Raw genomic sequence first — 15,631 nt, 5'->3', positions numbered from 1 at the left:
AAAAACCACAAAAATCCAAAATGGACTCCAATGCTTTATTCATTAATCACACAAGTAACCAAGTGGTACAGGAAGCCAGGCACAAATCCTTAAGAAATTCTTTTGCACAGGAATTGTTCTTATATTTCTAAATACAAAGATATTGACCCAGTTGTTGCAGGCTGTAATCAGAGGCCTGAAGATCAAGAAGCAGAAAAGGCAATGAGAGGAATGGAAAGCAAGTTCAGCAGCTTCTTGGTGGATGGTCTTTCTGAAACTTTTTCAGTATCTTTCAATCAAAAGTTTATACCTTTTCCAGGACCTGTTAGTTCTGTCTGCTTCACTTTTAAATGGTCAAGAACTCCTACGTATACTATCCTTTATCCTGACCTTAGAAGGTGACTAGTAAGTCTTTCTAGGCCCATCTGGAATTTTCCACTGACTGGTTCATCCCAATTAATACCCTTGGTTTCTCCTCTTCAGCTCGGTACCTACTGAAAGAATGGTCCAACGCCTCCTCCTTGGGTTTATCATGCTAGTTCATCCCTTCTAAATCCCTTACTAAGTCTGATATGCATTTGTTTTTTACTCTGACTTCCAAATTTGCACAATTGTAGACTCATTTCAGCTAAATAATAAGCAATAAGTTATGTAAATAAAGCCTATAAACTTTTAACTCTTAAATGAAGCCCGAACCAATGTACAAATCTTCCATGTTTGTTCTGTAAGACAAAGCAATAATCAATACAGATTGCTCAAAAGCGCCCCTAAGCAATGTGGCACAAATGCATAACTATTCTGTGCATAACCCTGGGCATTGTTTACAAAACAGGTACTTGCCTCCTTACCAATGTGAGAATCCATTCTTACACTCAGCAATATTTTGTATTTCTACAGTGAAGCTAAAGGATTATTTAATATATTAATTTGATGAGTAAGTACCTGAAGAACTTTGGAGTGAAATTTTGTGTGCTCCATCATTAACGATGGAGTGACCCAAATACCCACAATAGTCAGGCTTGATAGGATTGAGTTGGAGACAGTTCCTCTCCATCCAAACCCACACAGTCTCCAGGCAGTGTCACTTGGCTGACCTGGGGTCGAAAGATGTAATTCAGTATCATCAGCATACTGATGATACCAAACCCCAAACCGGCAAATGACTTCACCCACTGGTTTCATGTAGATACTGAAAAGGAGGGGAGAGAGAGTAGAACCCTGCGGCACCCCATGCAGGAAGGGCCTAGGGAGTGATTATTCCTTCCCAATCAACACCAACTAGAATCATCCCTGGAGAAAAAAAGAAAACTGTAAAATGGTGCCCACAATCAGCTCAGAAGGATACCATGGTTGACAGTATCAAAAGCCACTGAGAGGTCAAGGAACACAAGGATGGATGTACCATCCCAGCTCTGCCACAGGTCATCAACAAGCACAGCCAAGGCTGTCTCAGTACTAAATCCCAGCCTGAAACCCGACTTCCAAACAGGGAAAGTTGGAGATTAGTTAGTAGTTGTCAAAAACCATTGGAACCAAGGACAATCTCTTGAGGAGGGGGTGCACCACCGCCTTTATCAATAAATTATATTGAAAAAGTTATATGACTAGGATAAAACAGAACAGAATAAAGAGCAATAAATGGTTGAAAACTGGGAAAGGCATGTACCTAGGTTGTATACTCTAGTTGATACAGAATACATCAAAAGAAATGCTGTACTAGAACAAATAGAAATTGGAATTAAAATTGCTGGGAGAAACATCAGTAACCTCAGATACGCTGATGATACCATAGATAAGGCTAGTGACTAGGAAGATTTAAGGAATCTTTGCTAGGAGAATATAAAAGCCAGACTGATCCTCAGTATTTTTTTTTTAAGTATGCTTATGTCAACAGCCAACACCAACCAATACAAACAGGTGGAAAAGATACTGAAGTAATAACATACTTTATCTTCCTAGGCTCAAAAATACAATGACCATAGTCACTCAATAAAGAGATATCTCTTAACTGACTATGACGAATCTAGACAAAATAAGACATCACACAGGGATGGGTTTTCTCAATTGCAACATGGCTGTGAAAGCTGGAACATCAGAGCGACTGAACACAGGAAAACAGACACCTTTGAATTGTGGTGCTGGAAAAGATTGATGAGAATACTTTGGACTACAAGAGGACTACAGTATTTCAATACTAGATGAGGTAATATGAAGTATGAAGATGAAGTAACATCAGACTCCTTACTGGAAGCGCTAATCATAAGGGTAAAGTTTAGATATTTTAGGCACAAAATATGAAGACAAGAGTCACTGGAGAAGATCCTGATGCCTGGAAAAATCAAAGACAATTAAAAAAAACAGGCTAAGAGAAAATAAGGTGTCTAAATACTATCATTGATGACCTATGTATATGCTCATAAAAATTCAAAGAAGCAATAACCTAAAGACACTTAGTGAAATAATGTCCACTGGGTCATGAATAGTCAGAAATTACTACATGAATTGAAGGACAACAATTTCATATACCAAACTCCCCTGTGCTTCACTTATAGACATAGACAAGCTCATGTCAACAGCTTTATTTTATTTTATTTTATTATTTTATTTTTGCAAAAGTAGGAGACCATAATGGGGGGGGGGGGCTGTTGTATATTCCATAAGCCGTTAAGGGAAGCCTGAGAACAAGCTGACAATTTCTGCAGTTGATAGATGCAAATCATCAGCTAACTTGCAGGATTTAAATTTCATATTTCGTAATTGCTTTCTGAAAAATCAAATGCTACAAAATGTGAGTATTTTGGTCCAAATTGGTCACTTGTATCCATCGTAGGTGTTTCTTATAAATCCACCTGAAAATTATTTTTTGCTATATTTTTTGTATGATTACACAAACAATGGCAGCCTTTAAAAATCCTTCAGATAATATATTCATGTTATGAACAAGTATTTTACAAGGTCTGTTTTTATTTAAGATTTAGGCTTTTCTTTCAAACAAATCTTAAATTGTGAAACAGAGAGAATTCTCAGAAGTAAATTTTACTCACAGTTACAAAAATAAGATACTTCTGTCAAACAACCTTGGCAGACTGCGTATCTAAACTGAGAAGCTAACAAAACAATATGTAATACATACCAGAGTATAAAAGGGTAGAACTAGACAAGATACAGATTCCCATTCCAGTTCCCTTGTTTGTCCCATAGCACTAATATAAATTCTGATGTCATATGCTGAGAAAAGGTGCTCAATTCTCCTCCTATCTTTGAGGTTTCACCTGTCTATTTTCCTAAGCACATTTTGATTCCCACTTATCTCAGTCAGGTTCTAAAACAGGAAGTAAGCCCTGCTAAGTGGAAAATAAAAAGATAGGAGGAAACTTGACTCAAGTATGATGTCTATTCATTCAGCAACCTGCTGATGGGGGGGGGGGGTTGCACCAATTTTGGCTTTCAGCAAGGTAGTTCTTCCCTGCAGCCGGTGGGACCACAATTTGAGGATTCTCTTGGACTCAGAGTCCTGTTGGAAAAGCAGGTGGAGGCTATGGCCTGGAGGGCCTCCTCCCAGCTCTACCATGACAATCATCACTCATACCCTTTGTCACATCCCTTCTGAATTATTGCAATTTGTTTTACACGGGGCTGGCTTTGAAAAACACCTGTTAACTTCAGTAGTGACCTACGTGCTCACCAGGCAGTTTTACTGTTGCTATTTAACTCCATTGCTCTGGAAAATACACTGGCTACCAATATGTTTTGCAGTGCAACTCAAGATATTGGTTATCACTTATAAAACCCTATATGTGTCAGGACCTGGGTATCTACAATACTACCTATCTCATATAGATTTTGCCTGCCTAGTATGTCTAAACAAGGAATGCCTGCTGAAGGTTTCCATCTACTGAGAGGTAAGACAGGAGAGGACCCAAAAGAGGGCATTCTTTGTGGGGGCTTCTCTCCTCCGGAACAGCTTGCCCTCCCAGGTAAGGGTGGCTTCCACTCCCATGGCTTTTTGGAAGGTTGTGAAAATTTGAGTGTTTCTGAAGGCCTTTGGGATTTGATTGTTTCAGAATTGATGGTGCCAGACAGTATTGTTGTTGTTGTTAGTAGTAATAAGGTTTTATTGCATTGTTTGCACTGGCAATGCTTAGAGTTTCTGGAGTTTGAAGTGGTTTATACATTTCATAAATAAATGGCTGAGACATCTACAGGAGATAAACGACTAGAATCTCTCCAGGAAAAAATCTTTAACATTAGCAGTCTTCTGATATGAGCATTCTTCTGTTCTTTTTCCTATAAAATTTCATGTCTAGAAAATACTGAATTCCAGTTTCCAGAAATTCAGAAATTCACTAATTTAAAAAAAGAATCCTTTCCCTTGCTTTCTAACCAGGTCTCAGTTTTACTGACAATTATTTCCAATATTACCAAACCAACTATCAAGTGAAACACCTTTTCCTTTCCATTTATATTCTTAAGTGGAATATCCACATATGTATGTATGTATGTATGTATGTATATGAATCAAACATTCTATTTAAAAAACCCAGCAGCATATGAAAAGCAAAAATACCAACTCCTCGTCAAATAATCAGGGCTTAATTTTTTTTTTTTCAAGATTACTGTATGTAATTGTAAACTTAGATATTGTTTATTTCATTTACTTACTTGTGACCCATTTCATGGGCAATAGTAAATGCAAGATTCAGACCATTGTCCTCTGCAATTATACATTTTCGTTTTTCACTGCACATACCATTCAAATATGCTATTCCTAAAAGACACAAGAATCATAATTATTTATCATATTTGGTATTATTATCTAAGTAAATTCATTTCAAGTTATTATTAATCATTTGCGTATCCCTACAAAAAACCCCCCTAGTAATAGTTATGCTGATAAATTACTTTAATTTCTGACAAAAATATAATGATTAAAATACAGATATATCTGCCTTCTTAGGATGGATCTCTGGAAACATACATAATAATGGACACTTGAAGTGTGATGTCTAATTAAGAGATTTATTACACAAGATTATAAGAAGTAATCCATACTTGACTGAATCAGTACACTGTTGGTTTATCTTCTTTGTCAGTGTTTGTACTGGCTTTTTTTCTTCTACACAGAGGAAAGTTAGAGAGTTTTTAAATGATTTCTTGCATGTTTTGGTCTGTGATTATGTACTTTCTAAAAGGTTTTGCTTCCCTCACCCCATCTTTTTAATTCAGTGCACATTTTCTAGTAATACCATAGGCATAGGGTGAATAAGTGCAGTTCCTCTGAAGAAATCAAATCAAAGAAAAAATTACAAAAGGTAGCAATTCAATAGTTTAACAAGTCTTTCATACATTTCATGCCAAATTTCTCCATGTACAAAATAACATGATTGTAGTGCATGCTGCAGTATAAATGCAAATGAAATCTAGGAAGTTGTATTGGCAGAAAGCTACAAATGAGAAAACACATTGTTAATCCTAATAGTCCAAAGGACAAATCTAAAATCTGTACAGTAGTCTAAACGTCCAGTGGAGTCTGATGTGAAAATTACTCTGAAAAATTGAAAAGTGTACTCATTGTAATGTGTAACATTTTGGATGAACTAATAAGGGTTTCATCTCCATGTAAATTTGAAATCAATACATCTTGGGGCATTGATAGCAGGAAATGGATTTTTCCTGTCCATAGCAGAAGTTTGTCCAGTTACTATAAAGTTATTCCTTTAAGCAGGAATAGGTTAGCTTAATAATCTATCAAATGGGACTTGCAATGAGTGTTATTAATCAACAGTCTAATTATAGAGTAGAGATATATGGCTTCATACCTTCCCAAAATGCACATCTTTTCTAAGTTGACCATAATTTCTATATTGTGATTAGCAAGGATTCACTGGTAAAACCATACTTTCTATTACCAATACATTCCATAACTCAATTTTGGCATTAAAAAAACTCTAAAATTAAGATAACCTATTGAACTGAGTTTCTTATGCATTTATTTAGTTACAAGACAGTAGCAATGCAATGGAATTCAGAAATATCATAAAAGGTAACTAGAAATTAACCCAAGAGTTGATAGCAAAAATGTCATGACAGCCTGAGGCATCCATGCCACACTGCATTACCTCCAACCATGGAGAAATAACATAAATATATATAGGCAAGCTGACAGCAGAAAAGAATTCTCAAATGGTATTATAAACAAAATAGGGCGGAATAAAACTATAGGAGATTATGAGACACACATATATATATATATACCCTTTGCCTTTACAAAGCAAGAAGCGAGCATCATCAATCAAGTAGCCCAATTTCTAAAAGAAAGCAATGAACTGCTATTTCTGGTATCAACAGAACACTACTGGTAGTCCTTGCTTAATGACCATTCATTCAGTGACCATTTGAAGTTACAATGGCACTGAATGAATGGTAGTTACAGCCAGTCCTCAAAGTTATGGCCACTGAAGTGCCCCCGCAGTCACGTGAACAAATTCGGGTACTTGGCAGCCTGTCCTTTTACCACCATAGCATATGCTTCAGCTCCCCCCATCCACCTATCTCCCCCCTCTGCTATTTCTGCCCTTTTGGCCACCCTGCTTTCCACCACTGCCAACCACCCCTGCCGCCCCCTGCCATCCCCAGCTGACCTTCGCCATCTTCTTCAGGGAGGCCTTGTGAAAGCCTTGTGAAGGGCCAGCAGCTGCCTTGGCTGGGTGCACCTTGTCAGCAGTGTGAGGAAGAATGCAGCAAAGGTCAACTGGGGGCAGCAGCAGGGGGAAACCGCAGCAGTGGAGTGTAGGGTGGCCAAAAGGGCAGAAATGTGGGGAGATAAGCTGGTGGGGGGAGTTGAAATGGAGGCAAGCGTGGTAGGGCAGGACACGTGTGAGGTCCTTGCCTAACGACGGCGCTATCGTCACCTAATGACTGCAACTGGGACTACTGGAACTGCCATCACTAAGTGGTGCAGTCACATAATTTGCCTAACAACCACTTTGCTTAGCGATGGAAATTCCAGTCCCAATTAGGATCTTTAAGAGAGGACTACCCATCTAATGGTATGTGAGAATGACCCTGGGAGACTGGGCCCAGAGGTGCTGCCTTAGAGAAGGTCAGATAAGAGACAGCATAGTCTCTGGATAATGAGTGGGGCAAGAGGCTTAGAAGAAACCCTCCCTAATTTCCTAGGATGTAAAGGAGATGGGGAGAGAATTGTACTTTTAGACTTGCAAGATTCTGTTAATGTAGTCTTACAATAAAGTAGAATTAACTCATCTGGTCGTGTTTCTTGTCTGGTCTACCTGGTGAGGCTGATAAACTGTAACAAAAAAGGTATTAGAGGTTTTGATTGACTATTTTGTTTTGTTTTTTGTCTTTTTCAGCAACAGTGGATAACTACAGAAAGTAAGGAAGAGATCCTTTATAATTTCAGGTAAGCAACTCAGTGGTTGACCAGATAGGAATGTTAGCTCTCCATGTGTTCCAAATGTTTTAGTGGGTCTATCAGCACTCACAGAAGTTTCTCCTAAAAATCCTCTATTGTTTGTCTCAAGGGCAATTATTCTGAGCAGGATTAAATGATATGTTCACAAAAAAGAATGTACATTTGGCTTACATTTGTGCTTCAGATTTTGCTACTTAACAGTGGTCTTGCCTTTTTATGTTGACATTCTATGGAATGTAGATGTATACAGAAATTTACTGAGCGTGGTTTTCAGTGAAAATCATATAAATAGTATAAGAAAACCCACAAGATATATATATAATAAAAAGGAATTCTATTTTAGGTTTTCCTTCTATTCTAAAGGATTCATTTCAAATATATAAAAAACCAGCTTTTTTATCAATCGAGATTCAAGGAGGATTGCACATTCATAATCAATTTATACACAAGATCAGCTACAAAAGAAGAACAAAGAGCAGAAGGGAGGGACAGAGAAAGAGAGAAGGAACTTTTAAAACAACCTTTAAAGTACACACATCACTTCAATTAAAATCTGGCAGGTCTACCCCAGCAAGCAGCTCAGATCTAGGAGCAACCCCACTTCCACCAAGATTGAGTATCTTTCATTCAGAAGGAAATGTTACACTGTTTGAAATAGGCAATACCCATTTCCCCAGATAAACATATTTCTATTGCTACTTGGCCCATATCTAGACACTCCTCCTCCCCTCTCTCCCCTTTGTCTGTGTGTGCATGCACAACATCCAGTATATGGTGGCTCCAAATCCTTGGTTCAAAGTGGAATGAATAATTAGATGTTATCAGCCTTCAGATGGTGATGCATTCCAGACACCTGGACAGTCATGCCTCAGTACCTTTATAACAAATTTAAATCATTGGCAGGGAGGGAAACAAGATTGAATCCTACAGCATCTTGCAAAATAATTATCATGTCAAGGATCAATAATCTACTTCTTCCATATAAATTAAGATAACGTATACAAGACCTAAAAGAAGAAGCAGAAAGAAGAAGGTAAAATGTTTTCAATAATCTCAGGCTAGTGAATTATGGCGAAAATGAAGACAGGCAGTAACTTGCTAAGGTATTTCTCTGGTTTCTAGTATCTACAAATCAAAATATCGAAAACTGCCTGACAAAAGGACTTTTTCAGTCAGCTACTTCACTCAAAAGAAGTATTATTCATTTTAATGATTGAGTATCCTATCTGTTACAACTTTAGGGCCTCAGAGCAGCTACTGGGAAGGTCGTTTCTCACATTACTTGCCAAACATGCCTCAAATGGCGGTAAGACAAAGAAAAATGTTTCTGAAGGATTGTAAACCCAAACAGATTCTAAAAAGAATGCTGTCTTTCAAGCAGACTTGCCTCAGATCTTTTAGGACTTTATACACAATAAACACAATTACACCTGGTACACCAGCTGGGAATCTTCATAAACTGATCAGATTTGGCAATCCTTGAGTTACCCTTGAAAAGTTTCCAGAAATTGCAATAGGTACAAAATGTTGTAGATAGGCTGCTAATTGGCACAAGGTCCAGGAATTGTGTAATCTGTACTTAATTAAAGCATTAGTAGCTAATTGCTTCCTGAGCACAATTTAAAGCATTTATACTAAACTGTTAAGCCCCAAATGGGTTTAAGGCTTGACTACCTAAGCAACTACATTTCCCAGTGTGAACTAGACTGGTGAAATGGCCTTTTTGAAGATGTCACTGCTGTCAAAGGCTCATCTTTTTCACCACCAGTAGAACACTTTCTCTTGCATGGCTTCCAAGGTAGGGAATACATTCTTGGGATCTCTACTTTCTCAGATTTTAGGAAACTATAAAGACACATCTGTTTCACCAGGCTTTTAACAGTTAATTGCCTTTGGTATTAATTTCAGTACTGTATTAACTTTTTAAGATTCAGTTTTTTGTTTTTCAAAGTGTTAGCTGCCTTGAATACTCAATAGGGCAGAAAGGTAGGTCACAAGTGAAATAAATAAAAGATAAATAAGACAACCAGAATTTGGATTGTGCAAAAATGTTACAAGTGATCAAATGTTCACTGCTGAAGCTGTGAAATGGTACAGATTTATTTATTTAAATCAAATTTGTCACTGCCAATCTCGTTAAAAAGTTACTCTGGCAGGTTACAGAGAAGATAAAATTAATTAAAAATGCATAACCAATATAAAAGTAGTTCTGAATAAATAATAAATATATTCCAAGAATTGATGGTAATTGGTGAGTAGCTTGGGAAGGGTCATCAGGGTGCTTTGATTTCCAAAAGTACTTCAGATCATATGGGACTATACTACCTGCCTGTAGCAAACTAAAGTAGCCATGACTTTTTCTGGCAACTGCATGAGGTCATATTGCTTTTTTCCAGTTTCTGAGGTAGACAGCCTACAGAAGCAAGCAAAGCACTCTGTCTCAAAATCAAGGCTGGTGGGAAAAATAAACTGATCCAAATAAGATGTATTAGCAGGACAATTAAAAAAAAAAACTGTAGCACAAAAAATAAGCAAAAAACTGTTGCTTCAAACATCAGTCCCGTTACTGTGCTGAAATATTTTGAGGAAACTCTATCAGAACATTTCCTTACACCAGAAAGTAACTGACAGAACATTTCCTTACACCAGAAAGTAACTGAGAATTTGACAAGATAACAGGAAAATTCCCAACAGCTGCTAGAAAACAATTCATCAGATTTTTGGTGGACTATCTTAATTAGTCTTCCACACCTGCAGAGAATTAATCCCAATAAATCTTAATCACAATAATAGTCATTTACCAGTAACAAAGCAGCTCTTCCACACCTAAATAGTCATTCCACTTAACACATATAACCATACCCAGAATGTTCCTTATTGAATAGGTATATCCAAATATCTACTGTTTTTACAGAGTTGTGAGATACTCCTGTCAGGAGAGCCTCAGCTTGTACGGTAAAATCTCACAGAGCAGGAAGTTGGGAGGATAGCAGCATCATAACCAAGATTACTTTGGCCAATTCAGGAAAAAAAAATTATTGTGTTGCAGAATGGGTGGTATAGGACCAGACTCCTTATTCTGTCCTGAACACTCAGGGTTTTTCTATGCAGCCTGCAAACCACATACTGAAGATACCTCAGCAAATTGATGTGGAACGCATGAACAGAGGAAGTTACATTAAACTCACCCCTGACCTTTTGAGAAGAAAGGCTGAACTTGTCTTTTCCTTTCCAATGCTAAGATGGCGTTTTCCAGCTTCTTCTGGCACAAGCCATGCATGTGATCTGTCTGAAACATATCATTCTGAGATAAGGCCCCTATTAACTACCTCAGGTTGCTGTGAGCATGGCTATTCCCTCTGGTGTCTGGCAATTATTTGTCTTTTAGCAATGGGAGAGTCAAAGCTCTCCTCCTCATGGGTAGAAGGAGAAGCAGGTGTAGCAGGAGAGCAGAAAGGGAAGGTTACCAAAGTGACCTGCTTCTCTTCTTGACTGGTGGCTAGAGCCACTGTCTCTGCTTCCCCTTCCTTTTTCATCCAGCAACCCCAGTAAAGATAAACTGCTTCCCCTTCTTCTCTCCCTGATCTGCACAACACCCATGGCAAGAGAAACAAGAAGAGAGAATGGGGGACCTCAATTTCTCTCCTCCAGTGGCAGAAGTAGAAGGGAAAGAAATTGGGAGAAGTTGGGGAAAGAAGCAGATGACCTCTGATTTCAGTGCTCCAGTCCTGCAGGGTGGAGAACTGTCAACAGAAGAGCCATTTTCCCTTCCCTCCCTGCCTCTAACTTTGCCTGTTACCCATGACAAAAGAAGCAGGGAGAGAGATTGGGGGACCAGGTCTTTTCTCTATCCCAGTTTCTCTTGCCATAAGAGAAGTAGCAGATAACATCTCTCTTAATGTCAGTCCAATTGTGTAGAGGGATTATTTTATGGGGTTGAAGTTCTTCTGGTTCTTCTGCGGCCATTTACTGGCACCAAAGCAGGCATTCCCCACCCTGCTTCTCTCCTTCCTCTACTTCTTGTGAGCAGAGAGCCTCTATTCTGCTTTATTGCCAAGGCAGATTAGAGATTGGAAATGTAAGCCGCATTTTTTTTTGCTGGAATATTTATGGATACAGTACTTTAGTATCTAGTACTGGACAACAGCAGTACATTTCAGAAGAGCTCTCAAAATGAAAAGAAAGGAGTACCTACTTGGGTGACCAGAATTTAGATCACATAAAAATCCCTAAGCTTCTTAACAGTTACACAAAGCAATTTGACATGGACAAAGGAGTTAGAACTATTTTGTTTGTGGTTTTCTGATTTTTGACAAATTGCAGTGATGAAAAACATTCTTTTCAGACAGATATCACCAAAAAATGTGCCTGCAACAGTTGAGATAAGAAATGTATGAAATTATTTTAGCAGTGTAAAAATGCCCTCACTCTTTTAAAGGAATTTACCATTTTAGAATCCAGATGCAATTAAATCAGTGTTTTATTGATTTTATTCCTTATTAAACAGTGTTGAAGCTGAGCTTAAAAGTTGTATAAAACACTAGCTACTGAATCTAAATCAGTCAACTATTTTTTGCAAACTAGTTTCAAGTCTTGTCTTTTGCTATTAATTCCACGTGTTAAGAAACAGAAACTAAATTCAAATGAACAGCTGCTCCTGTTTAGCCATCACAGCATTAGGTAAGAGAAAGATTTTCTTTTATATATGTGTATGTATATATGTGTGCATGTGTGTGTATGTGAGCATGTTTGTTCTTTCCTTTTTCCTGTGGCTTCTTATTAACACAGCTGGAATGGTTCCAAGGTAAAATCCACAAAGGGAGAGAGTGAACAATTGATCTTCTGTAATAGTTTAAGCCTTCACCAGTCAATCCTAGAGATTGCTTAAAAACTTGCCTAAAAACTGCAAATTGACACATTTTGCTTTTGAAACATCTCTGCTTGAAATCAGAGGGAGCATTCTATTTTTATAAAAATATTGGTGGAAACAGAAGTTCAAAGAACCTATAGTTTCTACATGCCAGAACATGGAAACATACAAGTCAGATCCTATAGAAGTTTATTCAAAAGTATATTCTAATAAGTTCAAACAAAACTGAATCAAGGTAACTACACATAAATTGCTGATTCAATGTCAAATTACATTTTCAAAAATAAGTACAATTGATAGTTGTATCCAATTAATCTTTTAAAAACAGAGCAAAACAAAGCAATAAAACAAATTTATCAATTCATATCTGTTTTTCCTTTTATGTATCCTTTTTCATATGCTCAATATACCACATATGTCATTTAATAATTCTTAAGTACATAAATGCAGAGGATTCCAGTTCTCCAAGAACTACTATTCCTTGTCTGCTTTACAAATCAATTTCTCCTATTCTAAATGAAGCAGCATTTCAGCAGCTCTAAAACATGTCGGTCTGATCTAGGACAGACTTTACTCTTAATATTTATTGATTTGGCAACAAAACCATTGCACTCAGTAATGAATAAAGAATGGAAGTACAGGTAGCCCGCAGGCTACAACAGGAATTGGGACCGGGATTGCCACTGCTAAGTGATATGGTTGTAAAGCACGACATCGCATGACTGCATCACTTAGCAGTGCCAATCCCGGGTGCCAACATAACCCCAGGACGCATGGATCATTAAGGAGAAAAAGGCAGGAATCCCAGGTAAGGAGTGCAGGGGTACCATGGGGTGTGGGGGAGGCCAGGGGAGGCCGCAGATGAGTTGGGGGAGTAACTCTGAATGATCTCTGAATGTATGGTTGTAAGTCAAGGACTACCTGTATAGATAAAATGTGATAATTGTCAAAACATTATCAAGATGGAATATCTATAGCCTTCCAGATATATTTCAGTTATAATTCCTGTTATTCCTGATAGTCAGGTTCACTGGAGCAGATGGGAAAAGGAGGACAAAATTTGTAATTTCATGGGTTCTGTGCTCCTTGAATTCAAAAACATTAGAAATTACTTTTTCAAAAGTTATTTGAAAATGGTAAATATTTTAAGCAGTGGAGTCCTTGGTGCTCTCTGAGCTTGGTTGTTTGCTTGCGGACATTTTTTGGGTAATGAAATAGGTAACATTATCAGTGTGAGTAAGGGTGAGGTTTGCTCTCTGTTTATCTACAGTAGCTTGCCCTGCCAGGTTTGGTGGAGGTACGGTTTTGTCCTTGGTAGTTCCTTGATTAGGGTATTGTTTTCTGCTTGTTTGTTTGGTGTTAATCTCTGCTTATTTGGGTGTTGGCTGCTGGAGGCGATATGTTCTGGTCTTTTTGTTTCCTTCTCAGCTTTTTTATTGTCTCTTTTGAATGGTGTGCAAATATGGTTTATTTCTGTGTGTCTATTGATTTTAAACCATTTTAAACAGTTACATTTGTAAGGATTGTAGACCTGAATCTTAAGGAATTCAATACCAAGAATTCAGGCGGAGGCTCTTAAAAAGAAAACAGCTCTTTAATCGGCCGAGTGAACAGCTGGGTGGGCAGCAACCCAAAACATGGGCAGCGAAAGTTCTGGGCAGCTCCACACCAACAAGATTCCAAACTCAGTTTTTATAGCATTGCAAAGACAACAGATTGCAACTAATAAGGCAGTTTAAGGCAGTTTGAACCAGTGTCCTCCCTTTACCCTCAAGACCTTTTCCCTGCGCTCTCTCCCCTCAAGGTCTTCTGTGTACATGTCCTTCTTGCTTCAAGATAATGTCTTCCTAGCGCAGGCAGAATACAGAGGTGAGATAGCAAGAGCCAGGCTAAGAAAATCCCCCCCCCTTCACATTTTTCAACAACCAACAGCTGCCAACACTTCAGAACAGAAGAAACCAAAGTTAAGAACTATTCTGTAAAATTTAATCATCTAAATTATTTGGAATATATTCCTGAAATACACTGTCTTTAAGTGCAAGTCATAAAGAAAAGAAATAAGAGCAAAGACAAGAACAGGCAAGGCAGACAAAAATATAAAGGACTTGAGAAAGATCTATGGCTGGAGAGAGAGGAAAGAAAATTGAAAAACAGGAAATTTTGTACCAACTTCCCTATAGTCCATGGCTGTGATATTGTGGTTGCAAAGTTCCAGACAACCAACAGATGGCAGCAGAGTAGTTGCCCAGATTTTTGCAATCCACATATACTAGCTCAACTGTAGTTGAAATTGGGATGTTTCATGACTGATTTGTGCAAAGGACTTTTGTAAATCTTATATTAGTTATAGTAGAAAGAACTGACAGCTTCAGTGGCAAGTTCCCATGAAAGAAGAAATCTTTTCTTCAGAGATATCCCAAAATTATTGTTTAATGAGGCAGCTGCTTCTTGTAATCAAGAGAAATACCCAACAACTGCACTTATCTCACATTTGTTGTTGTTGTTCAGTCATTAAGTCGTGTCTGACTCTTCGTGACCCCACGAACCATATCGCGCCAGGCCTTTCTGTCCTTCCCTGCCTCCCAGAGTTTGCTCAGTTTCACACTCATAGCTTCAGTGATGCTATCTAACCATCTCATCCTCTGCCGTCCCCTTCTCCTTTTGCCTTCAATCTTTCCTAGCATCAGGGTCTTTTCCAAAGAGTCCTCTCTTTGCATTAGGTGACCAAAGAATCTGAGCTTGAGCTTCAGTATCAACCTTTCCAATAAGCAGTCAGGGTTGATTTCCTTTAGGATTGACTGGTTTGACCTTCTGGCAGCCCAAGGGACTCCTAAGAGTCTTCTCTAGCACCACAGTTCAAAGGCATCACTTCTTTGGCGCTCAGCCTTCCTTATGGTCCAGCTCTCACAGCCATACATTGTTATTGGAAAAACCATAGCTTTGGTTATGCGGAACTTTTTCAGCAAGGTGATGTCTCTGCTTTTTAATATGCTGTCTAGGTTTGCCATAGCTTTCCTCCCAAGGAGCAAGCATCTTTTAATTTCATGGCTGCAGTCTCTGTCTGCGGTGATCTTGGAGCCCAAGTCAATGATGTCTTATTGCTTCCATTTCTACCCCTTCTATTTGCCAGGAATTAATGGGCCCAGATGCCATGATCTTAGTTTTTTTAATGTTGAGTTTCAAGCCAGCTTTTGCACTCTCCTCTTTCACCCTCATCAAGAGGCTCTTTAGTTCTTCTTCACTTTCTGCCATTAGGGTGGTGTTGTCTGCATATCTGAGGTTGTTGATATTTCTCCCTGCAATCTTAATTCCAGCTTGTGATTCTTCCAGTCTGGCATTTCTCATGA

General features: G+C 38.3%; 1 protein-coding gene across 3 annotated transcripts in view; it reads right to left on the bottom strand.

Annotated features, from left to right (window-relative positions):
- ADAMTS19 (ADAM metallopeptidase with thrombospondin type 1 motif 19) overlaps positions 1-15,631 on the bottom strand; it is a 109,988-nt gene that overhangs the window by 47,455 nt on the left and 46,902 nt on the right. For all 3 annotated transcript variants that reach the window (XR_003086542.2, XM_007422289.3, XM_088129837.1), the window contains exon 8: positions 4,642-4,747. Coding sequence is in view for 2 of the 3 variants with exons in the window: in XM_007422289.3 (XP_007422351.1) it covers positions 4,642-4,747 (106 nt within the window). In the remaining variant the exon portion in view is untranslated. The remainder of the gene's footprint in view (positions 1-4,641; positions 4,748-15,631) is intronic.

This window comes from Python bivittatus, unplaced genomic scaffold (assembly GCF_059951505.1).
Source record: "Python bivittatus isolate LINGU-HERP-01145 unplaced genomic scaffold, Pbiv_v1 ctg000850_np1212, whole genome shotgun sequence".
In the NCBI taxonomy this organism is placed as follows: domain Eukaryota; kingdom Metazoa; phylum Chordata; class Lepidosauria; order Squamata; family Pythonidae; genus Python; species Python bivittatus.
This window is presented reverse-complemented; position numbering and strand designations above follow the sequence as displayed.